The sequence below is a fragment of the Trichechus manatus genome, unplaced genomic scaffold (genome assembly GCF_000243295.1).
Source record: "Trichechus manatus latirostris isolate Lorelei unplaced genomic scaffold, TriManLat1.0 scaffold00122, whole genome shotgun sequence".
In the NCBI taxonomy this organism is placed as follows: domain Eukaryota; kingdom Metazoa; phylum Chordata; class Mammalia; order Sirenia; family Trichechidae; genus Trichechus; species Trichechus manatus.
Window position 1 is genome coordinate 4,846,422 of NW_004444058.1, and position 25,599 is coordinate 4,872,020.

Here is a 25,599-nt window from a genome sequence, read left to right on the forward strand (position 1 = left end):
TCAGCACCAACATTGCAAAAATCCAGGCCAGCTTGGGCCAGTTTTGTAGCTGCTACAAATCTTTTACATATTGAAAAAACAATAAGTCACTTGCACATCTTAATACTTTCTCACTGGCGGGCCCGCTCCAGAGGTCCCATGGGGGCAGCTGAGAGCCCCATGGCCACACCTGGGGCAGCTGCCTCACCCACAAAGCCAGGAGACCCAATGCCAGCCCCCAAACAAAGACGTGAAGTCTTAAATCCAGGCTTCGGGGTGGGAGGCAAAGGGGTTACACCCCAAGACAAAGAAAAGACACTTTCGTTGTTGGCTAAAGTCTGAGTTTTAAACCAAAGGGAATATAGATTACTCAGTGCTCCAAACTAGCACTATTGTTTTAAAAAAGAGAAGAAGAAAGAGGAAAAATATCACACCATATCCCAGGGTGGCCCTTGCTGGGGCTGTCCAGGATGTTGGAACATGGATCAGGAGAAAGGTTCCTCATGAGGTTTTTAAATTTCAGGAAAACCAGGTGCGGATGGAGAGTTCTGGAACCTCTTTGCCCACGGGCACAGAATAGGTGGCCTCAACCTCCAGCCCACCAACTGTAGATTCACTTGTTTAGGACTTCCTGTGGAATTCAGGGCCTGCCTGCCCCTCCCTCAGCCATAGCAAAAGCAAAAGGAAATAGAAAAAAATCTTCAGCCACCTCCTTCTTCAAATCAGCCATAACTTTCTCGGAGAAAAGAGGAGAGGGAGGCGTGTGAATCAGAATGCTTCATCGAAATTGGATCCCCGGCTGACAGCTTGTTCTTCCTGGCCAGGCCCTGGAGGGCAGGCATCCCTTCCCGAGGCGCCCGGCAGGACGAGGTCTTGGGAGGTCCAAGTAGCCCTCAGTGTTTGTGGCGACAGTTGATTTTGCCTTCTGACTGCTCCAGCACATCGAGCATCTCCTCAATGATGGCCTGCAGCGCTCGGCCCAGCTGGTCCGCATTGTATGGCTTTCCCAGCGGCGGCACGTGGACAAAGGCAGATCGGCCATGGCTCTGGTATAGAGAAGTGTAGTAGGTGAAGTCACAGAGGTACCTGAGTCATGGGGCGTGAGGGGCAGGAGAGAGACCAAAACGGGGTCAGAGTCAATACATGAATGGGCCAGAATCCACCCAAACCTGCAGGAAGACCCCTAACCTCACCAGAAGTCTATCAGACGGAATATTGCAAAAATGGAAAAAAAAAAAAAAATTCATAACACCAAGTGCTGGTGCATATGTGAAGAAATGGGCAGTTGGAGACATTGCTGGTTGGTACAAAAACTGGCTGCCTCTCCTGAGAAATGTAATTTGGCAGTCTAGTAAAATTACAAACGTGCAGACTTTGTGACCTGGTATTTCCAGTTTTAAGGTCCCTACGGGGCGCAAATGGTTTGCAATTGACTGCTAACCTAAAGGTTGGCAGTTAGAACCCACCCAGTGGTATCACAGGAAAAAAAAAACCTGGTGATCTGCTTCTATTAAGACTTTCCAGACTTTCTGGAACCAGTGAGGCTGGATGACCCCCAAAACTATTGCCTTGAAATAATCTTTAAACCTTGAACCTTAAACCTAAACAATCTTCTGAAGTCTTCTTCAAATCAAACAATAATTTAGCTTAATTAGTAAAGAATGTTTGCCTTGAGCATTGTGCTCTTTTAAAGAACTATGTATATGGGATCAAACTGACAACAGTAACTCTTAAGGTTGGATGAGAAACTTAGGGGTGGTGAGTTTATCTTGATGGTGGTAGAATAATTTGGAAAAGGATAGTGAGAATGTAAAGAATATAATCAATGTCACTGAACTGTACATGTAGAAACTGTTGAGATGGCATATGTTTTGCTGTGTGTATTTTCACCAAAGAAGAAAAAAATTTTCATATATATATATAAAAGTTTACAGCCAAGAAAACCATATGGAGTAGTTTTATTCTGTAACACACAGGGTCACCATGAGTTGGAATCGAGTTGACTGCAACTAACAACAGCACGTTTCCAGTTTTTAGAATCTACCCCCAGCAAGTGTTTGCACGTGAGCACAAGGAAGCACGCACAAAGATGTTCATTACAGTGTTATGTATAAAGCAGAAAAACAGGACAACCTAAATGTTTATGAACAGGGGAGTGGCTGATTATACTCTGGTTTATCCGCATGACAGAATACTCAGAATACTCAGCCATCTATACCGAATATAATAGATTCAGGGGAATATGGAGAACTCCCCAAATCCCATGTGGAGTTTCCACAAGTGAAAACAGAGTAAAAGGGAGCTCAGGACAGGGTATACTATCTGACCCCATCCATGTGAAAACAAAGCAAAAGAAGATAAAATTCTAAACCAGCACACCAAGTTTCTGCATGTAAATAGGTGAGCAAGAAGGTGTGCAGATTAAAGTCTCTGATATATTAGTGTGGTCACTATGGGGTAGGAGAGAGGGCAAGGAGAATTCTTCACAATGAGTTGTATGAGAGTGTATTTCAGAATTATCTGTGCAACTAAAAATTAATTTTAAAAAGAGATACTTGGTAAATTCAGTCATTTATTTAGTCAGTCAAATGAACTAACCTTTGGGCTAGACAAGTGCATGGAGTATTGAGAAGTTGTGGTCCCTGGTGCTGGAAGAGTGGAGAACAGAGAGACAAAGTCTGGTGCAGGAGGTTGGGGAGCTTCCCCAAGGATGTGATGGATGTTGGAGCTGAGAGCTGAAAGAGGTTATCAGAGGAAGGTGAGTTCTAGGCAGAGGGAATAGCACGTGCAAAGGTTCTGAGGCTAGAGTGACCTTGGTGTGTTTGAGAACAGGAGGGAGGCTGGTTTGCGTGTCTGGAATGAGGTGTGTAAGGGGACAGTGGAGGCTGATGAGGGCGGAGGGGTGGGCAGGGGCCGGAATGTACAGAGCTTCGTGACCCTCAGGGAAAAAAAAAACCAGTTGCCAACAAGTCAATTCTGACTCATGGTGACACTATGTACTCAGAGTAAGAGTAGAAATGTGTTCCATAGGGTTTTCAAGGCTGTGACATTTTGGAAGCCAATTGCCAGGCCTTTCTTCCAAGGCACCTCTGGGTGGGTTCAAACTGCAAATCTTTTGGCTGGCAGTCGAGCGCTTAACCATTTGCACCACCAAGGGACTCCTACACCTCAGGGAAGCGTTGGTATTTTATTCTAGGTGCAGTGGGAAGCTGTAGGAGGGCTTAAGCAATAACGGGATATCATCTGATTTAAATTTATAAAAGACTCTGGCTGCTGTGGGGAGAAGAACCATAAGGGCCAGGGTGAAGGAGGTAGGAAACAGAACTAGGAAGGAGGCTGGGGCCATGCCAGAAGCCTGAGAGGGAGCCATGAAGATGGGGGAAAATGGGTGGATCCAGGGTGAGTTCTGGAAACAGAACCAGTGGGATCTGCTATTTATATATACTTGGCTCTGTGCCTTACATATAGTGAGTGCTTGGCCCAAAGAGGCCACAGTTAACACACTTGGCTCATTTGACACCAGGCTCAGCTGGTGGAGAGGGGAAACAAAAGCTCATGCCTGCCCTACAGGGCCCCGTGGCCCTACCTTCCAGCATCCTGTGAGATGGTCACTGAGACGTCCAGGCCCAGCATAGTGACTCTCTTGCACACAGCGTCCATGTCGATGATGGAGTCAATGCTTTCAGGCCCATCCTCCACGCAGCACTGAGAGCCAGGGCAGAAGTGGCAGTTGTCCAGCCCCTTGTAGCCCTTGTTGTGTCCACACTTCTCCAGTGTGATGGTGGTTGCCATGCCTGACACCCCCACATGTACCACCAGCTGCAGACAGAGGGGCAGAGCTTAACACAGTTGCCCTGCATAGGACACCCTCAGGCCAAGGAGAGGATGGCATCCTCACTGGGGTCTGCTTGGAATTATACTGTTTCTGACCTCTTGCTGGAATGGACCCTGCAGTCACTCTTGCAGAACGGTATGCCAAGCAAAATATGCAAGAATGTGAAACATGCAAGGATGTTCACTGCAGCTTTGTTTGCTATTAAAATCCAATACTAGAAACAATCTAATTAACCACCCATTGGGGGTTGGTTAAGTACATTATTAACTACTACATAGTTGTTAAAGTGCCCAAGGCAGTTCTATATGGAATGATCTTCAAGTCATATTGTCAAATACAGAAGGCAAGGTGTAACTTCCAGGAATCTAGCCTATAAATAATCAGATGTAGAAAGATGGTCACTTTTGTGTTATTTATAAAAGTGAGAAAAAACATGGAACAACTAAAATGTCCAGTAGAGGGGGAAAGGCTAAATTAAATACTAAAAATTACCCAGAAATTAAAATAATGTACAGGGATAATTTTTAATGGCCTAGGAAAATGCTCATAATGAAACAATTATAAACAGCAGGATATAACTTTGAATATAGCTTAAATTCAACTACCAACAATTTGTGGGTATCCTTATACAGAGGAGAAGCACGGTAAGAAAATATATGAACATGTAAAATATACGCTAAAGAGCAGGCTGTCCTACTTGAAATGTGGCTGGTCAGAATGGAGATGTGTGGTCAGTGTAAAACACACAGGATTTCAAAGAAAAAAGAATGTAAAATATCTCGTTAATTTTTTTTACATTGATTTCTTGTTATAATATTTTAGACATATTGGATTAAATGAAATAAATTATTAAAATTAATTTCACCTATTTCTTTTAACATGTTTTTAACATGGTGTTATGAATTGAATTGAGTACCCCCCCACACACAAAAAAAAAATGTATGTTGAAGTCCTAACCCCGGTACCTGAGAATGTGACCTTGTTTGGAAATATCAGTTAAGTTAGCAGGAAATAATATCGGAGTAGGGTGGATCCTAATCCTGTATGAGTGGTGTCCTTATACAAGAGGAGAAGAGACACAGAGACAGGGAGGCAGAGGAAGGACACTGTGTGACGCTGCAGCCACAAGCCACAGATTGCTGGGAGCCACCAGATGCTAGGAAAGAGGCATGGAACAGAATTTCCCTCAGAGGCTCAGAAAGAATCAACGCAGCTGACACCCAGATCTTGGACACCCAGCTTCCAGAACTGTGAGATGACAAATTCTGTTCTAATAAGCCACCCACTTTGAGGTATTTTATTACAGCCACCTGAGGAAACTAAGTCATGTGACTACTACTAGGAAATGAAAATGCTGTATGTGGCTCACGTGGGATATGTGTTTGACAGTGCTGCTTGAGAACCCACCTCCAGGAGAGAGAGCTGGTCTGTATCATTCACTGCTGGGTCCTAGCATCTGGTACTGTTTCTGACACATAGCAGGTGCTCAGTAAATTAAATTCTGCTGAATGTTAAAACAAAGTAGCAGTTGTAGTGTAGTGGCTGAACAGTGGCCCCCAAAATGACATGTCCATGTCCTAACACCCAGAACCTGTGAGTGTGACCTTAATTGGAAAAAGAGTTTTTGCGGAAACACAGACAGAGAAGAAAGGAGGATAGAGAAAATACTGATAATGTTGGGCAAACACCTGGATCATGCCATAGCTGAAGCTGACATGGTAAAGAGAGAGAAAATACTGATAATGCTGGGTGAACACCTGGATCAAGCTGCACCTGAAGCCGACATTGTGCCCAAACTGGGTTGAGGTGTGTTTTTACTGTCACTTGTAACTAAACACATCCTGACTGATACAGAACTCCAGAGAGACAGACCAGGCTCTGTGAAGTCTGATTTAGGAAATAATATTGGAGTTATTATTCCCTCTCCTTGAGCATACAGAATGTGACCCAGCTGGAGTTGGGCTCACAAGGACTCACAAGGACACATCAACTGGGCCCTGAGGTATAAAGACAATAGCTAAGATAATCTTGGAAAATATCTTTTAGGGAAACTTTCACATAAAGCCAATCAAACAGAACACAAAATACTTTCCACTCTTATCTTTTTCTATTAGCATTTAGTGCATAGAAATTTGTTGGACCAATGAAGACCCTCCTGACTCTCCTTACTGAAACCTGTACCAATGATTGTTAAGAAAGACAATTCAAAATGTAGGATCACAGTTTCTAGCCAATCTGAAAAGGCTAAGCTCTCAATGGTTTTGCCCATTTGTAATGTTAATATATACTGATGACTCTGTAATGGTTCTTTGGACTCGGGCAGACATGGCTCTGGCAGCATGGTTGTCCACTTCCCACTTCTGCCCTTTTGAATATATGCTGAATAAAACTTTCTTTTTGCTTTACTAAAATTTATGATGTTTTTCCCTTACAACAAGTCCCACAGAGACTTCCCACTTGTCTTCCTCACTTCTAACAGTGTGGCCCTCTGGGGGACAAGGCTGTGGCACTGGCCATGTGATCACAGCAGAACAAAACCACATAAACCATTCACATGTGGGCACCGCCTGCAAGTCCTGAGGAGGAAGAGCTTGCTCACTCACCTGTGGACTGTGCTTCTCCCACAGGGCAGGGATGAGCCTCTGCACTGTCTGGTACTCGACGGGAATCTCGTACACATGCAGGTCCACACTGTCGCCGAGGCCCAGCTTCTCCAGCTCCTGAAAGTGAGAGCAGAGGGAGCGCCATGGCCCTGGGTGAGGTTGTGGGGATAACATGCTTCCTGTGGACAAACCAGCCCCTCCTCTGAGCCCCAGTGGGCTCCCAACTCTTTCTGCAGAGCCAGGAGGACTCACTTGCCTCTAACTCAGCCAAGACTGTGGCCTCCCTGGGTTTAAACATATGTTAACTCACTGGCTGTGTGACCTTGGACAAGTTTCTTAACCTCTCTGAGCCTCAGTTTCCTTATTTGTCAATGAAGAGAGAAAAATACCTCATAGGGTTGTTATAAGAATTAAAGGAGCTAATTCACACTGAGGGTTCCTCAATGCTTAGCACATTATAACCAGTAACCATTAACATAACACTGTCCTCTAAGCAAAAACTCCTCCCTCCCCCTCCCTCCCACCCCTGGTAACCACTAAGAATCTTTGGTTTCTACGCATTTGCTTATTTCACACAAGTGAGATCATAGAGTATTTGTCCTTTGGCAACTGACTTGTTCAGCTCAGCATGATGTTTTCAAGGTTTATTCATGTTGTGACATACGTCAGTATGTCATACATTATCTTTACCACAATTAAATAAAAAGAAAAAAGCTCTCTAAGCAATGACTCACATTTTCCCCCTCCCTCCTGCGCACAGTGGTTAAGAGCTTGGCTGCTAACCAAAAGGTCGGCAGTTCAAATCCAACAGCCGCCCTTGGAAACCCTATGGAGCAGTTCTACTCTGTCCTATAGGGTTGCTATGAGTTGGAATTGACTCATAGCAATGGGTTCCTGCCTGGAAACCAAGAATATACTTTGGTCTCTGCTTTTGTCTATATTGGGTGTTTCATATAGATGGGATAATACAATATGCGGCCTTTTCATCTAGCTTCTCTCACTCAGCAGAATGTTTTTGAGGTTCATCCACATTGTAGCGTGTATCAGTGCTTCATTCCTTTTTATAGCCAAATAATATTCCATCATGTGGATGGACCACACTGTGTTTACCCATTCATCTGTTGATGGACACTAGGGTTGTATCCACAGTGTTTAAATGGTTAAAAAAATCAAAAGAAGAATATTTCATAACAGGTGAAAATTGTACGAAATTTAACTTTCAGCATCCAGAAATAAAGTTTTATTGGCACACAGCCATGACCATTGATTTATGTACATCTGTGGAGGTCTGGGTGGCACAAAAAATTTGTGCTCGACTGCTAACCTAAAGGTTGGCAGTTCGAACCCACCCAGTGGCTCTGCAGAAGAGAGGCCTGGCAATCTGTTTCCATTAAGATTACAGCCAATAATACCCTATGGGGCAGCTCTACTCTGTTACACATATGGTCACAAGGAGTCGGAACTGACTCGACAGTTACCAATAACAACAACATGGAGTCCCTGGGTGGTGCAATGGTTAACGCACTTGGCTGCTAACCGAAAGGTTGAGGTTCAAGTCCACTCAGAGGCACCTTGGAAGAAAGGCCTGACAATCTACTTCCGAAAAATCGGCCAGTGAAAACCTTATGGAGCACAGTTCTACTCTGACACACACAGGGTCACCATGAGTCGGGGTCGACTTGATGGCAACTGGTTTATGGTGCTTTCGTGCTACAACAGCGGAGTTGAGTCATTGGGACAGAGACTATACTGCCCACAAAGCCGAAAATATTTACTATCTGATATTTTGCAGGAAAAGTTTGCCGACCCAGCTCCCAGTTTAGAGGAAAGTTAGGGACAGATAAACCCATAAAGGAGCAACTCCGGGGACACCATCGTCAAAAACCAGGCTGTTGGACAAAAATAAGATAAAGCAAACCATTGTCCCCTGGCAGCACAGAGCTGCCCCTTTTCTGTCGTTTCCCTAAATGAATACAGGTGCTGTCATTTTCAGTCCAGAGGGAGGTGTGTATCAAGAAAAGAAAGAAACTGCAGTTGGTACTAAAAAAACCAAATAACCAAAAACCAAACCTGTTGCCCTGGAGTTGATTCCAACTCATAGCGACCCTATAGCACAGAGTAGAACTGCCCCACAGACTTGCCAAGGAGCCGCTGGTGGATTCGAACTGCGATCTTTTGGTTAGCAGCTGAACGCTTACCCACTGCACCACCAGGGCTCCAAAGTTTCTACTAATCAGCTTATTTTGGGATGGCTCCCAGAGCATAGACACTCAAGAAATCTGCCCTTGCGTCAATGACAGGGGCCTCAAGAGCCTGTTAACAGGAGGATGAATGGAAGCTTCTGCCTCCTGCGCCTGGGGCTTGAGCACGCTGCTCCCCACAGTCCATGCTGTTCCCCGTGCCTCAGGCTGTTCCCCATGCTCCACACTGTTCCCTGTGCCCCACGCTACTCCCCATACTCCTCTGCGTTCCCCACACCTCACCCTGTTCCCTGCCCCATGCTGTTCCTCACAGACCACATTTTCCCCCACTGGCCCTGAGCCCCACACTGTCCCCCACACCTCACCCTGTTCCCTGTGTCCCATGCTGTTCCCCGTGCCCTATGCTGTTCCCCACACCCCATGCTGTTTCCCATATCCCAGCCTCTGACCCTTGGAGATTCAGAGTTTGACTCTTGCCAATTCCCCTTCAACTGTCCAGATTCCTATTGTAAATCCTCCACTTTCTGGAATTCCTTTCCCTGCCTTGATGCCAAATCCTGATGGGAAACCTAAAATCTACACAGTAAACATTCACTTCAATGCCTCACCTACAATTTGCCACCCCCAGGGGCGATTTCTGCCCTAGCCAGGAATTTCACACTTGAAAGGAGATGTGGCCTATGCTTGAAGGCTTTTCACTGTCTTCTTAAATAATTAATCCTATTCCTTCCTCAGGATCCTGGACAAGTGGGGGAAATGGGTGTGGACAAACCTTTCACTTTTAAGAAATGTGAGTTTTACAGAAAGGCACAAGCTGGAAGGCAGGGAATGGCCTCCTCTAAACTCAGAGCTAGACAAGCCCATATACAGGCCTGTTTCCTCAACAGCGCTGACATGTACCTAATATTTTCCTTAAACTCACTCACTTGATTTTTTTCACTTAAATAAACTTAGCCTCATCCCAACTAACAATATCCATGAAGTCAGGGCTTGAAGTGTTAGCTACATACTTTTTTCTAAACCATATTATTAAATGCATAATTACCAAAATTTTACAATGTTTGCCCTACATACAAGGAATTGGTGGTTCAGTGGTAGAATTCTCGCCTTCCATGAGGGAGACCTGGGTTCAATTCCCTACCAATGCACTTCACGTACACCTGTCTGTCAGTGGAGGCTTGTGTGTTGCTATGATGCTAAACAGGTTTCAGCAGACTTTCCAGACTAAGACAGACTAGGCAGAAAGGCCTGGCGATCCACTTCTAAAAATCAATCAGTGAAAACCCTATGGATCACACGGTTTGATCCACAACTGATCATGGGGCTGGTGCAGGACCGAGTGTTATTTTGTTCCATTGTGCGTGGGGTCACCATGAGTCGGGGCCGACTTGACGGCAGCTGACATACAATAGCCCTGCACACACATTACTTATAATAAGCAACGATAGCCCTATGTACACACTATATATAAATTACATATATATGTATGTGCAAATATGTATATAATTTATATACATATTCTTTTCATGTATGAAATAATAAAGAATAATTCTATAGCTCTTCCCTCTTCCCCCTAAAAATCTTTTAAAGTTACTCCTTGTATAACTTAAGTAATTTTTGAGCATGGTATTTGACTGTTTGCTCACAGGCTAAAGACAAAAAAAAGAGACATAAATATTGAATTCTAATCAGTAGCCTCCTTTTTCACAGAGGGATTGTAAGCAATTCTGAAATTCCTTTCTGCTCGTTCTAGGATTGAGGAGATAAGTAAATCAATCCAGTGGGAATCACAAGAGCCAGGTGTCACGTGGGCCAGAGGAACCAGTTGCCATCGAATGGACCCCAACTCACGGCAACCGCATGTGTGTCAGAGGAGAACTGTGCTCCATAGGGTTTTCAATGGCTGATTTTTCAGAAGTGGATTGCCAGGTCTTTCTTCCGCTGTCTCTAGGTGGACTTGAACTTCCAACCTTTCAGTTAGCAGCCAAGCATGTTCACTGTTTTGCACTACCCAGGGACTCCACAGTCCAAGAAGGCACAAATCTGGAAATGGAAAACACTAGAATGAACCCTGTGGGTTGGACCGGAATTGAATGTTGTCATGGATTAAATTGCGTCACCCGAAAATATCTGTCAACTTGGTTGGGTCATGATTCCCAGTATTGTGTAATTGTTTACCATTTTATCATCTGATGTGATTTCCCTATGTGTTGTAAATGCTATCACTGTGATGTAATAAAATGGATTAGCGGCAGTTATATTGATGAGGTCTACAAGATTAGGTAGTGTCGTAAGCCAATCTCTTTTGAGATGTAAAAGACAGAAGCAAGCAGAGAGACACAGGAACCTCATATCACCAAGAAAGCAGTGCCGGGGGTGGAGTGTGTCCTTTGGACCTGAGGTTCCCACTCAGAGAAGCTCCCAGACCAAGGGAAGATTGATGACACGGACCTTCCTCCAGAGTCAACAGAAAAAGCGTTCCCTTGGAGCTGATGCCCTGAATTTGGGCTTGTAGCCTACTGGACTGTGAGAGAATAAACTTCTCTTTGTTAAAGCCGTCCACTTGTGGTATTTCTGTTATAGCAGTACTAGATGACTAAGACAAACGTATTAGTATAAACTCAAGATTTTGATATAAAAATGGTACAGGTGTGGGTGTGTAGTGTGAGTATTATGTCCTTGTTAGCTGTTGTCAAGTTGGTCTGACTCATGGCAACCCCATACACAACAGAAAGAAACGCTGCCTGATCCTGCACCTTCCCCATGATCAGTTGCAGATCGAACTGTTGTAATCCATATGAGTTTTCATCGGCTGGTTTTTGGAAGCTGATCACCAGGCCTTTCTGCCTGGTCTATCTTAGTCTAGAAGCTCCACTGAAACCTGTTCAGCATCATAACAACATAGAAGCCTCCACCGACAGATAGGTAGTGGCTGCACGTGAGGTACTCTGGCTGGGAATTAAAGCCGGGTCTCCTGCACGGGAGGCGAGAATTCTACCACTGAACCACCAGTGCTTCATGGTGTGCGTATACAAGCATTGATTTCCCTGCTCTGTCCACTGAGAGCGCTGTCGTAGTCATCTAGTGCTCCTATAACAGAAATACCACAAGCAGATGGCTTTAACAAAGAGAAATTTATTTTCTCACAGTCTAATAGGCTAGGAGTCCAAATTCAGGGCGTCAGCTCCAGGGGAAGGCTTTTTCTCTCTCAGCTCTGGAGGTAGGTCCTTGTCATCAATCTTCCCCTGGTCAAGGAGCTTCTCTGCACAGGAACCTCAGGTCCAAAGGACACACTCTGCTCCCGGTGCTGCTTTCTTGGTGGTATGAGATCCCCCCGTCTCTCTGCTCGCTTCTCTCTTTTATATCTCAAAAGAGATTCGCTTAAGACACTACCTAATCTTGTAGATCTCATCAGTATAACTGCCACTAATCCATCTCATTACATCATATTGATAGGCTTTACAACACACAGGGAAATCACATCAGATGGCAAAATGGCAGACAATCATACAATATTGGGAATCATGACCTAGTCAAGTTGACAGATATTTTTGGAGGACACAATTCAATCCATGATAAGGGCCTAGAAGCAATGATACCCCAATAGCATCAAGCACCCCCAGCGCTCAGGTCTTGGTTTTTAAATATCATTCTCCACTAAAAGAACCAAGGCTTTTTGGAGAAATTACTGATTTCAGGGCTGAGGCAGGAAAAGTACAAGATGAGCTTGGAGTTACCATGTTGTTGTTGTTAGGTACCACCCAGTTGGTTCCGACTCATAGCGACCCTGTGTGCCACAGAACGAAACATTGCCCGGTCCTACGCCATTGTCACAATCGTTGTTATGCTTGAGCCCATTGTTGCAGCCACTGTGTCAATCCATCTTCCTCTTTTCACTGACTCTCTCCTTTACCAAGCATGATGCCCTTCTCCAGGGACTGATTCCTTCTGATAACATGTTCAAAGTATGTGAGACACAGTCTCGTCATCCTTGCTTTTAAGGACCATTCTGGTTGTACTTCTTCCAAGACAGATTTTGGCAGTCCATGGATATTCAACATTCTTCACCAACACCACAATTCAAAGGTGTCAATTCTTCTTCGGTCCTCCTTATTCATTGTCCAGCTCTCCCATACATATGAGGCAATTGAAAACATCATGGCTTGGGTCAGGTGCACCTTAGTCCTCAAGGTGACATCTTTGCTTTTCAACACTTTAAAGTGAGCTTTTGCAGCAGATTTGCCCAATGCAATGTGTCTTTTGATTTCTTAACTGCTGCTTCCATGGGTGTTGATTGTGGATCCAAGTAAAATGAAATCCTTGACAACCTCAGTCTTTTCTCCCTTTATCATGATGTTGCTTATTGGTCCAGTTGTGAGGATTTTTGTTTTCTTTATGTTGAGGTGTAATCCACACTGAAGGCTGTGGTCTTTGATCTTCATCAGTAAGTGCTTCAAGTCCTATTTGCTGTCAGCAAGCAAGGTTGTGTCATCTGCGTATCACAGGTTGTTAACGAGTCTTCCTCAAATCCTGATGCCCCGTTCTTCTTCATACAGTCCAGTTTCTCGGATTATTTGTTCAGCATACAGATTGAATAGGTATGGTGAAAGGATACAACCCTGACACACACCTTTCCTGATTTTAAACCAGGCACTATCTGCTTGTTCTCTGTGAACGACTGCCTGTTGATCTGTGTACAGGTTCATCATGAGTACAATTAAGTGTTCTGGAATTCCAATTCGCCACAATGTTATCCACAATTTGTTATGATCCACACAGTCAAATGCCTTTGCATAGTCAATAAAACATAGGTAAACATCTTTCCCCGTATTCTCTGCTTTCAGCCAGGATCCATCTGACATCAGTAATGATATCCCTGGTTCCATATCCTCTTCTGAATCCGGCCTGAATTTCTGGCAGTTCCCTGTAGATACACTGCTGCAACTGCTTTTGAATGATCTTCAGCAAAATTTTGCTTGCATGTGGTATTAATGATATTGTTCAATAATTTCTGCATTCGGTTGGATCACCTTTCTCTGGAATGGGCATAAGTATGGATCTCTTCCAGTCGGTTGGCCAGGTAGCTATCTCTCAAATTTCTTGGCATAGACAAGTGAGCACCTGCAGCGCTGCATCCATTTGTTGAAACATCTCAACTGGTATTCTGTCAATTCCCGGAGCCTTGTTTTTCTTCAATGCCTTCAGTGCAGCTTGGACTTCTTCCATCAGTACCATCGGTTCCTGATCATATGCTAACTCCTGAAAAGGTTGAACCTTGACCAATTCTTTTTGGTATAGTGACTCTGTGTATTCCTTCTATCTTCTTTTGATGCTTCCTGCATCATTTAATATTTTCCCCCATAGAATCCTTCAGTATTGCAACTCGAGGCTTGAATTTTTATTTCAGTTCTTTTAGCTTGAGAAATGCTGAGCGTGTTCTTCCCTTTTGGTTTTCTGTCTCCAGCTCTTTGCACATGTCATCATAATACTTTACTTTATCTTCTTGACCCACCCTTTGAAATCTTCTGTTCCGATCTTTTCCTTCATCATTTTTTCCTTTTGCTTTAGCTACTCAACATTCAACAGCAAGTTTCAGAGTTACCATATGACCCAGCAACTCCACTCCTGGGTATTTACCCAAGAGAAGTGAAAACGTACATCCACACAGAAACCTGTACACCAGTGTTCACTGCAGCACTATATACAACAGATAAAAGATAGAAACAACCCCAGTGCCCATCAACAGATGAATAAATAAAGAAAACATGGGCCATATTCATAAAACGGAATATTACTCAGCCATAAAAAGAAATGAAGCACTGATATGTGCTATGACATGGATGAACCTCAGAAACAGATGCTGAGTGAAAAAAAGCCAGACACAAAAAGACAAATATTGTGTGATTCCATTTATATGAAATGTCCAGAATAGGCAAATCCATTGAGACAGAAAGTAGATTAGTAGTTGCCAGGAGATTAGTGGACGGCTGAAGTGGGGATTGGAAAGTGACTGTTAATGGGTGCAGGGTTTCCTTTTGGGGTGATGAAAAAGTCCCAGAGTTAGATAGAGTGGATGGTTGTACAACACTGTGAATATGCTACATACCACTGAATTGCAGACTTTAAAGGGGTGAATTTTATCGCGTTATATCTCAATTTTTAAAAGAGGAGATGTAGTATCTGATATCCAATACTCAGGTAGAAATTAGGAAACAAAACAAGATACCCAGCTAAATGACATGTGGGATCCCAAATTGGATCCTGGGACAGAAAGAGAATGACTTTATCTCCTAGCATGAGGAGTGAAAAAGGTCAACTTTAATTGTTCAGATTTGTAGTGGAGAAGGAGCCCTGGTGGCACAGGGGTTAAGGGGTTGGCTGCTAACTGAAAGGTCAAAAGTTCAAACTCACCAGCCACTCCACGGGTGAAAGAAGTGGTGGTCTGCTTCCATAAAGATTACAGTGTTGGAAACCCTATGGGGCACTTCTACTCTGTCTTATAGGGTCACTATGAGTTGGAATTGACTCGATGGCAACAGACTTTTTTTTTTTTTTTTTGGAGTGAAGGAGCTGTCCCCAAAGGGAGCCGCCAGTCCAAGGCCCAGTTTCCCATGAAACTGTTATGCAGACATGTCAGTTCCATGGGACCAACTCAGTGGGCAGGGGGACCACAGATGCAGCTCACAAGATGAGAATTCAACCCAATTAGGGATTGAATTATGTCACCAAAAATATGTGTTGGAATCCTAATCTCTCTACCTGTGGATGTGATCCCATTTGGGAATAAGGTTTTTGTTATGTTAAGGAGTCCATATCAGTGTAGGGTGTATCTTAAATCTACTCACTTTTGAGATCTAAAAAAAGCAGATTAGACAAAGAAATAAACACAGAGGGGGAGATAGATGCCGCATGGAGATCCCCAAGGAATCAAGGAATTACGGGGCTACAGAAACTGAAGATCTTCCCCCAGAGCTGACAGACAGAGAGCCTTCCCCGAAGCCGGGGCCCTGAATTCGCACTTCTGGCCTCCTGAACTGTGAGAACATAAATTTCTGTTTGCTAAAGCTGCGCATTTGTGGTGTTTTTGTTACAGCAGCTCTAGGGAACTAAGACACAAGAGAACCTTCTCTGGGGCAGGAACCCACCTGGCTACTGTTACCAATGATGGACCAAGGTCCAGCTTGGGGCGGCCAGCTAGCCCACAGGACTCTCTCTCAGTGCCTAGAAAAGGGTGCTATATGCCTGGTGATCTCGCCTGCCCAGAGTGAGGTGTGGTCATCCCGAATGGGAGATGTTCCCAAGGGTTAGCAGATGGCCACTGGCCACATCGAGGCTCAACAGTAGAAAGTGAGCCAGGAGCCATGAGTGCGTACCTTCTCGTCTCAGCCTTCACCCCGAGTCCCCTGGGTCCCCAGTATGCTCTCCCTGAACAGGAAAACACACTTAAACTAAGAAACAACCTTTAGAGTATTATTCAGCCACATAAAGAAATAAACTACCAAACTATGAAAAGACATTGTTGTTGTTGTTGGCTGCTGTCAAATTGGCCCCTTATTCATGGTCGGCCCCATGTACAACAGAACTAAATGCTGTCCGGTCCTACATCATCTCCATGATCAGTTGTGGATCAGACCATTGTGATCCATAGGATTTTCACTGGCAGATTTTCATAAGTCAATTGTTAGGCCTTTCTTCCTAGTCTGTCTTAGTCTAGAAGTCCTGCTGAAACCTGTTCAGCATCATAGCAACACTCAAGCCTCCACTGACAAATGGGTGGCAGCTGCGCATGAGGTGCATTGGCTGATAATTGATCCAAGGTCTCCTTTATGGAAGGCGACGATTCTACCACTGAGACACCACTGCCCCATATGAGAAGACATGGGGAACCTAAAATGCATGTTGCTCAGTGAGAGAAGCCACTCTGGAAAGGCTACACATCATGTGATTCCAAGCATAGGATGTTCTAGAAAAAAAAACAACTATGTGTTGTGAGTTGCTGTTGAGTTGATTCTGACTCATGGGGACCCCCCGTGTGCAGAGTAGAACCGCTCCATTGGGTTTTCAAGGCTATGAGTTTTTGGACGCAGATCACCCGGTCTGTCTTCTGAGGTACCCGTGCGTGGGTTCAAGCTGCCAACCTTTTGGCTACTAGTAGAGCACTTAACCATTTGTGCCACCCAAGGACACCTTGGCAAAACTAGAGAGACAGTGAAAAGATCAGTTGTTGCCAGGAGTTCAGGAGGAGGGAGGCAGAGATGGATGGAGAGGTAGAGCCGAGGGCATTTTAAGGGCAGTGAAACTACTCTGTATGACACTGTAATGGTGCACACGTGACATTAAGCATTCTGTCAAAATCCGTAGGACTGGACACCACCAAGAGCGAACCTCAATGTGAACTATGGACTTTAGCTAATAATAATGTATCCGTATTGGTTCATCAGCGGTAGCAAATGTAACACAGGAATGCAAGGTATTAATAATGAGAGGAACTGTGCACAGGGGGGTCCCTGGGTGGAGCAAACTGTTTGTGCTCAACTACTAACCTAAAGGTTGGTGGTCCGAACTCACCCAGAGGTGATGTGGAAGAAAGGTCTGGCAATCTGTTTCCATAAAGATCACAGCCAAGAAAATCCTATGGAGCAGTTCTACTCTGACATGCATGGGGCCGCCACATGAGTTGGAATCAACTCAACAATAACTGGTTTGTCATGGTGTGCAGGAGGAGAGGGGTTATATGGGAATTCTCTATACTTTCTGCACAAATTTTTAGTAAAGCTAAAACTGCTCTAAAAAATAAAGTCTATTAAAAGCAAATGGGACAAGAGCCCCTGTCTGGAGCAAGAGAGGTGAGGACTGGGGGGAGGGGCTGAAGGAACATTCTGGATGGATGGAAATCTTCCATGTTGTGACTGAGGTATTGGGTATAAATATCTGTCAAAAGTAATTTACAGGTACACTTAAGATCAGTACACAGCACTCGATGTAAATTATTCCTCAATAAAAAAGAACAACGTGGACAAACCTTGAAAACATCATGCTCAGTGAGAGAAGCCGGAGATAAAAGGACAGATTTTGTCTGATCCCATTTATATGAAATGTCCAGAACAGACAAATCCACAGAGACAGAAAGTGGATTTGTGGTTGCCAGGGGCTGGGGGAGGGGGGATGGGGAGTGGCTGCTCATGGGCACAGGGTCTCCTTTGGGGTGAAGAGAACGTTCTAGAAGTGACAGTGGTATGATTGTGCAACTTTGTGAATATAATAAAAACCACTGATTTTATACACTTTAAAGGGTAAATTTCATGGTATGTGAATTATATCTCAGTAGAGGTGTTATTAAGTTTCCTGGGTGGCCCAGATGGTTAAGCGCTCGACTACTAGCAGAAAGGTTGGAGGTTCAAGTCTACCCAGAGGCACTTCAGAAGAAAGGCCAGGTGACCTGTTTCTGAAAGGTCACAGCCTTGAAAACCCTATGGAGCAGTTTATTTTGCACACATGGGGTCTTCACAAGTCAGAATCGACTGGATGGCAGCTAACAACAAAACAAGTGTTATTACTTTGAGGGACAGAGTAGGAGGGGTAGGGGTCTGGGGACCATGTTTTCAGGAGATATCTAGGTCAACTGGCATAACAAAGTTTATTAAGAAAATGTTCTGTATCCTACTTTGGTGAGTGGCATCTGGGGTCTTAAAAGCTAGTGAGCAGCTATCTAAGATGCATCAATTGGTCCCAACCCACCTGGAGTAAAGGAGAATGAAGAACACCAAAGTCACAAGGAAAGTATTAGCCCAAAAGACAGAAGGGCCACATAAACCAGAGACTGCATCTGTCTGAGACCAGAAGAACTAGATGGTGCCCAGCTACCACCAATGACCACCCTGACAGGGAACACAACAGAGAGTCCCTGATGGAGCAGGAGAATGGTGGGGTGCAGAACTCAAATTCTAGTAAAAAGACCAGACTTATTAATGGTCTGACTGAGATTGGAGGAACCCCAGAAAGCATGGCCCTGGACTGTCAACTCAGAACTAAAACAATTCCCGAGGCCAACTCTTCAGACAAAGATTAGACTGGACTATGGGACATAAAATGATACTCGGGAAGAGTGTGCTTCTTAGCTCAAGTAGATACATGAGACTAAATGGGCAGCTCCTGTCTGGAGGTGAGATGGGAAGGCAGAGAGGGTCAGGAGCTGGTTGAATGGACATGGGATATCCGGGTGGAAAAGAGGAGTGTGCTGTCACAGTATAGGGAGAGCAATTAGGGTCACATAACAATGTAAACATAAATTTTTATATGAGAGACTAACTTGAATTGTAAACTTTCACTTAAAGTACAACAAAAATAATAATAAAGATAAACATTGAAGAAAATAAAAATAAATAAAGTGTTATTAAAGACAACCAAAAAAACATGATGTTGAATGAAAGAAGCCAGACATAAGAGACCACATAGTGTCTGATCCCATTTATATGAAATATCCAGAAGAGGCAAATTTAGAGACAGAAAGTGGGTTCGTGGTTGCCAGGGGCTGGGGAGTGGAAGGGTAGGGAGTGACTGCTAATGAGCACAGGGTCTTCTTTTGGGGTGATGAGAATGTTCCGGAGCTAGACAGATGTGGTGGCTGCACAGCAATGTGGATATACTAAATGCCACTGAATTGCTCACTTACAAACTAATAAAATATCTAGAGCAGGCAAGTGCATAGAGATCAAAGTTTATTAGTGGTTACCAGGGGCAGGCAGCAGAACGGGGAAATGGAAGACACAGTTCTTAGGGGACACTGAGCTTCTGTTAAGGGTAATGGAAAAATTCAGGAATGGTTAATGGTGAAGGTTGAATATGATGAACATTGAACTTGTACCCGTGAAGACTGTAGAAATGGCTAATGGTTTGTTACCTATATATTTACCACAATAAAAAAAATTAAAGTGGCAAATTTTTGTGTTATGAGTATTTTAGCACAATAAACAAAAATTTAAGAAAAGAAAAGGAAAAAAGAGGAATGGGGGAGAAGCAGGTTTAAAGTTTATCTGAAGTTCTGAAGTGAAATACTTCACTCAGAGCTCTCTCCGTCCCCACAGGCCGATGGCTCTCCAGGGGAGACAGCACCCCATGCTCCATAACCCCGCAGCGGGCACATACTCTGGGAGTGAGGGCTGGCACCCCAGCGGCTGCACTGTCCCCCCACCCCCCTGCTACCTGACAAGCCCAGCGCCAGCCACGTCTGACCGATTCCATGACCCCATGACAAAGGCCCTCTTTGTTCCCTGGTAATATCCTTAGCAGGTCTGTCTAGACGCTGCACTGTGGCAACAATTGTCCCGTGATGTCAACACACCCTTGGCCAGCCCCTCTGCAGTGGCTCGCTGGCTTGGGCAGGGACGGCCCATGAGGCAGCCGAGCCCAAGGGCTCCCAGCTCGATACCCACCTAAGCCACCTATGGAGAAACACAGCCAGCCTTGCACGACCACCATGTAGGACCAGGGGACACACAGGATTTGGTCCCTCCTGCAGCAGACGCTGCTGAGAGGTGGCCACCACTCTGGGAAGACACAAAGGGGATTGTCCACTCACCTTCACAATGCCCACCTCCCAATTGTGGCTGGTGGGGAATGAGTCACCCTCCTCTGGGGCACAGGTTCACTGGGGCTTCCAGATGGAAAGTCAGGACAGAGAGAGAGAGACACGGACACACACAGAGATAGAGACGCAGAGAGAGAGTCAGACAGAGACAGACAAAGAAACAGAGATACAAAGACAGAGAGAAATGGAGAGAGAGAAGGGGAGAGAGATGAAGAGAGAGAGAGATGAAGAGAGGGAGAGAGAAGGGAGAGAGACCCAGAGAGAGAGGGAGAGACAGAGAGAGAGAGATAAAGAGAGAGAGAGACAAAGAGAAGGGGAGAGAGGGAGAGGTTAGCTGTAACTAGCCCCAGGAGGGGAGGAAGGTTCCCTCCACGGACAACAACCCAGGCTTCTGAGAAATCTACTGGGGCAAGAAGCAACTGCTGCTGACACCATGCAACACGCACCCATCTTCAGGGCAGGAGACAGACATTGGCTGCGTGGGCACCTCCCAGAACACCCGCAGCACATTTTCCTGGGGGACGCATTGGACTCCTCCAATGGCCACACTTCTGCTTTTACCCGGGCCTCAAAAAAACCACGTGGCCGCTCCATATGACTCAAGTGGACCCCACCGACCCTGCACTATGCAGAAGACTCCAGACAAAAAAGTGGGTGCCACGTGATTCCCTTTATGGAAAGTTCTAGAACAGACAAAAGTCACTGATGGTGATCACGTCCACCCAGTGGTTACATCTTGAGGGGAGTAACTGGGAAGAGGCCAGAGAGGGCTTCTGATGGCTGGGAATGTTCTAGAACTTGGTCTGGTGGCAGGTGACACAAGGGTGCAAATATGTAAAATTTCCTTATGTTATCAACATTCAGGCCCTTCAGTGTATGTTTTGTTAGATGTCATCAAGTCAATTCCAATTCAGGGCGACCTCATGTGTGCAGAGTAGAACTTCTCCATAGGGTTTTCATAGCTTTGATCTTTCAGAAGCAGATCACCAGGACTTTCCTCCAAGGTGCCTCTGGGTGGGTTGGAACCACCTACCTTACGGCTAGTAGTTGAGCACTTAATGGTTTGCACCACCCAGGGGCTCCAGTGTATATGTTAGTGTCCAGTTTTGTCTTGTTTCTTTACATGGAAAACATCTACTCTAAGTTGAGTTGGCATCTTTTTAGCTGCAGAATGGTCCAGAACCCTCTTTTTGTTTCATAAATTTCAGGAGCAAGGTGGGAAGGCCTTCCACAGAGGTCTGGAGAGTTGGGGGACTGACAGAAGGAACATGGCCCCTCGGGCTGCAGGATTAAAAGGCCACCATCCCCAGCACCCCAAGTCTGGAGCTGGAGGGATTCCCAAAGATTGTTTAATTGATTTTTCCTCTATTTAAGATGCAGATCACAGTGTCTGGGGTCCAGGAATTCAGACACATGCCTTTGTGTCCACTCAGGCCCGTGAAGCCTGTTGTCTGAAACCCCTACAAAGCCAGACACACATGGCTTCAGAAACACGCTATTCCTTTTTTGTCTGGGCCCTGGGGAGCAGGCACGGCAAGCAGGGCCCTGGACCCCTCCTGCATCATGCCTGTAAAGTAGGGTGAAGAAGAAGGGAAAAAAAGAGGCAGCCTCGACTTTGGGGTCCGGAGCAAGAGAGATGCAAAAGGTGAGGGTCCCAGCTAGGGGGTGACGCATAGAGATTTCAATTTGGATTTGAATTTGGGCTTGGAGGGGGATGCCAGGGTGCCTTAAATCAGGGAACTAATGGGCTAGGATTAACGCGGGGCTGACTCTGGTCCCTGCCAGTCTGATTTATACAAGGGGAAGACATCTCCCTCTTTCTCTCTGCCCATTGTCCCCCAGTCTGTCCATCCAAATGCCCTGTTGAACAAAGAAACTGGGAACCTTCTCAGATTCACGCCCCAGCTTGGTACAGTGGGAAAACCCCCCAGTCTGCAGCCTTCTTCTCCTCCAACTGCTGGGAGGGGACAATGAGGGTCACTGCACCCCCAATGTCTGTCTGGTCCCCTCACCAAAACACACCAGGGAATCCTCACATTGGCCATTTGGGGATCTATCTCTGCATAAATGGGAAAGATTTTGATAAAAGAGAGAAAGATCCCATATCTGGAAGATTCCTAGGGGAGCAAAAGTGAACCCCACTTTCACAAACCAGCAGTATTTATTCATGCCAGCCACCAAGTCCCAGGTCTGTGGCCTCTGGCTAGGTGTGGGGTACTTTTGAGCCAGCAACATACCTGTTTCCTGGTTAAGTGACCTCAGATGGCCCCTTTTACCTCTCCAGGCCTCAGTCTTCTCATCCGTCAAGTGGGCACAAGAATAACCACATCCACCCCATGGGGTGGCACAAACAGTTAAGCACTCGACTACTAGTGAAAGGTAGGCAGTTTAAACCCACCCAGAGGCACCTCAGAAAACAGGCCTGGCAATCTGCTTCTGAAAAGTCACAGCCTTGAAAACCCTATGGAGCAGTTCTACTCTGCACACGTGGGGTTGCCATGAGTCGGAATCAACTCAATGGCAGCTAACAATAACAACACCCCGTGGGGATGAGGCAGCGGTGGGTCAGTAGCAGAATTCTCGCTTTCCATGCAGGAGATCTGGGTTGGATTCCCAGGCAATATACCTCACATGCAGCCACCAATTGTCTGCCAATGGAGGCTTGCATGTTGCTATGATGCTGAATAGGTTTCAGCGGAGCTTCCAGACTAAGACAGACTAGGAAGAAAGGTCTGGTGATCGACTTCTGAAAATCAGCCAGTGAAAACCCTACAGGTCACAACAGTCCAATCCACAACTGATCAGAGGCATGGTGTAGGACCAGGCAGCGTTTTGTTGTAGTGTGCGTGTGGCTGCCACGAGTTGGGAGAGACTCCACGGCAGCTAACAACATCCCGAGGGGGTTGTTGGGAGAATTCAGAGCACCTGAGCACAAAAAACACTTTCTGCATGGCAAGCGGGCCACAGACGCAAGCTACAGCGATTATCATGATCCAGGAAGAAGGTGTGTGTACTGGACTTAAATATTCCACACGACACGGTCCTGGAGATGGCCTCCTTGCAGATTCCTCCCTCTCTGGGGTGCCAAGTAGTGCCAGGGAGCCAGCCCCAAGCCTGACTCCTACCCTTCGGCAATGAGTTACCTGGACTGCGATCCAGCTGGCGTTCACAGTGTGCTCCCCAAAAGGGCCGAACCCTGGAAAAGCAGCAAAAACGGCAGGTCACCAAGCAATGTCGCCGTGGGTGTCACTGCCTCCACTGGAGCTACAGGGAGCAGCTGTCACTGAGAGAGCATTGGGGGCCTGCACCCCCCTACCTCTGCCTTTCTGCTCTCAACCACGGCCTGAGCACCTTCCCCCTCCTCTGTCCTCACCTCCACATGACCCCAGGCCCTGCGAAGGCCAGCAGCCTCCTATAGCCCCTAAACTTTCTCCACTGTCTCTGTAGGGGACCTTCCCCCCACATGGAGGGGCAGTGCGAGGTCCACCTTGTCCACATGGTGTCCCTAGCGCCCAGCTCATGGGAGGTGCTCCATGAAGCACAGCCAGTGAGGAGTGAACTTTAGGGGCATGTGCGGGTCTCCCCCAGGCCAGGCCATCCAGACCATCGCATCCCACCACCTCCTCCCTACTCCCCACCCCAACCCAGAACTCCCGGCCTGATTTCCAAACCCAAACAGTCACCATCTGAGCAGGGCTGCCACTGATGTGCTAAGTGTTGTGCAAGGTGCTAAGCGCTCAGTGTGGTATTTGGACCTTCCCCTTCGGGATGGGCCCATTTTACAGGAGTGGAGACTGAGGCACAGGAAGGGGAAGCCAGCTGTCCCCGGTCACACAGCGAGAACAGAAAAGAGCCAGCATTTCAACCCGAACCCGTGAGAGTCTGCCGCCTCCCTCTTCTAACCACCCAGTCACACTGCTCAAAAAATAAAGGTCGCCAAGGGAGGCTGCTCCGGACATGGGGGCCACCCAGGCTGGACCAGGATGCTCCTTGCTATCAGTTCCCAGGGAGGGGTGCTGTTCACTCTGATAGAAGGGAGGATGGATTAGGAGGGGCCTCAGACCCCTTCCTCCTGCATAAGTCAAGTTAAAGTCCCAGATGGACCACTTACAGGGGGGATGGGCTCTCTGAGCCTCAGTTAAACCAAAAAAGTCAAACCCATCGCCAGCGAGTGGATTCTGACTCACAGCGACCCTGCAGGACAGAACTGAACTGTCCCATAAGGTTTCCAAGGCTATAATCTTTATGGAAGCAGACTGCTACATCTTTCTCCCATGGAGCGCCTGGTGGGTTTAAACCACCGACCTGACCTTTCAGTTAGCAACCTAGCGCTTAACCACTGTCCCACCAGGGCTCCTCTGTTTTCCCTCTGTAAAATGGAGATGGGGAGGATTTAATGAGCTCATGCAAGGAAAACGCTCAGGCCAGCACTGGCATGTAGTGAGAGCTCATTCATTAATAACCAGACATCGCATGACTGCAGGGAGTCGCTGACTCACCCGCCTTTCGGCTGACTCACCCGCCTTCCGGCTATACACACCTGTTGGACAGGTGAGCAGCTTCTTCATCTTCCCCGGAGTCCCAGGACCAGCCCCGCCCCTCCCTGGGCCTCAAAATATCCGTGCCAATGCTGGCTGGGAGTCCGCCCCCAACACGGCAGGTTAAAGTGATCCCCCCACACAGTGGGGGCGGAAGTGGAGGTGCCACGTGGCCCGAGGCAGAGTCTCTGCGAGGAGGAACAGTTGGTTTCAGGGAGCGGGTGACAACGGGCGGCGCCGGGCTCACCCCACACTTAGACACCCAAGACGATCGCTGAGGCAGCCGGGAGACCCGACGCCCGAGGTTCCCGGACCATCGCCTGAGGTCCCGGGAGTCCTTGCCTCGGGAAACAGCCCCCCATTAGCGCAGGGCGCGGGCAGCAGGGGCTGCGCGGAGGTTCATTTGTCACCCGGAGTACTTCCTGCCCGCAACTCAGCCTCTGTCCCCTGGGGCCGAGGGTAGGGACAGGCTGACCTCCGGAGGGGCAGCGGGGAGGAGCCCCACCCAGCCCGAGGGCCGGAGGGCCGAGCAGGTGCCTGGAGGGTCACTGTCCCCATCCGGACGCAGGAGGAGCGTGTCCGCGCGGGGACCCTGCCCGGCCCCGCCTGTCCCAACCCTGGCCCCACTGTGTCGGTGGCTGGGGGGAGCGAGGCTCCGCAGACGATGACACCTTCAAAGCCGGGCAAGACTTCTAGCAAGTCCTGCCCGGACCTTCTGCTGCCCGGCCCGGCCGCCCTCCCGCCGCCGCGCACGCCATCAGCGCGCCCGCCCGCGTACCCGTCACCACCACCGCCTTCTTGGGCTGCTCCATGGCCCGTTGGCTGCCGCCTCCGACCCGCGCCCAGCCCGACTGTC

General features: G+C 46.8%; 1 protein-coding gene across 1 annotated transcript; it reads right to left on the bottom strand.

Moving 5' to 3' along the window:
• PGPEP1 (pyroglutamyl-peptidase I) lies at positions 1 to 25,574 on the bottom strand. The gene is made up of 5 exons (XM_004384386.2): positions 25,522 to 25,574; positions 23,349 to 23,401; positions 6,418 to 6,534; positions 3,566 to 3,798; positions 1 to 1,065 (listed from the first exon to the last, which is right to left on the bottom strand). Exons 1-5 carry the CDS (start codon positions 25,553 to 25,555, stop codon positions 873 to 875), a joined length of 630 nt encoding a protein of 209 aa, XP_004384443.1. The 5' UTR covers positions 25,556 to 25,574; the 3' UTR covers positions 1 to 872.
• Between the last annotated feature and the right edge of the window lie 25 nt (positions 25,575 to 25,599).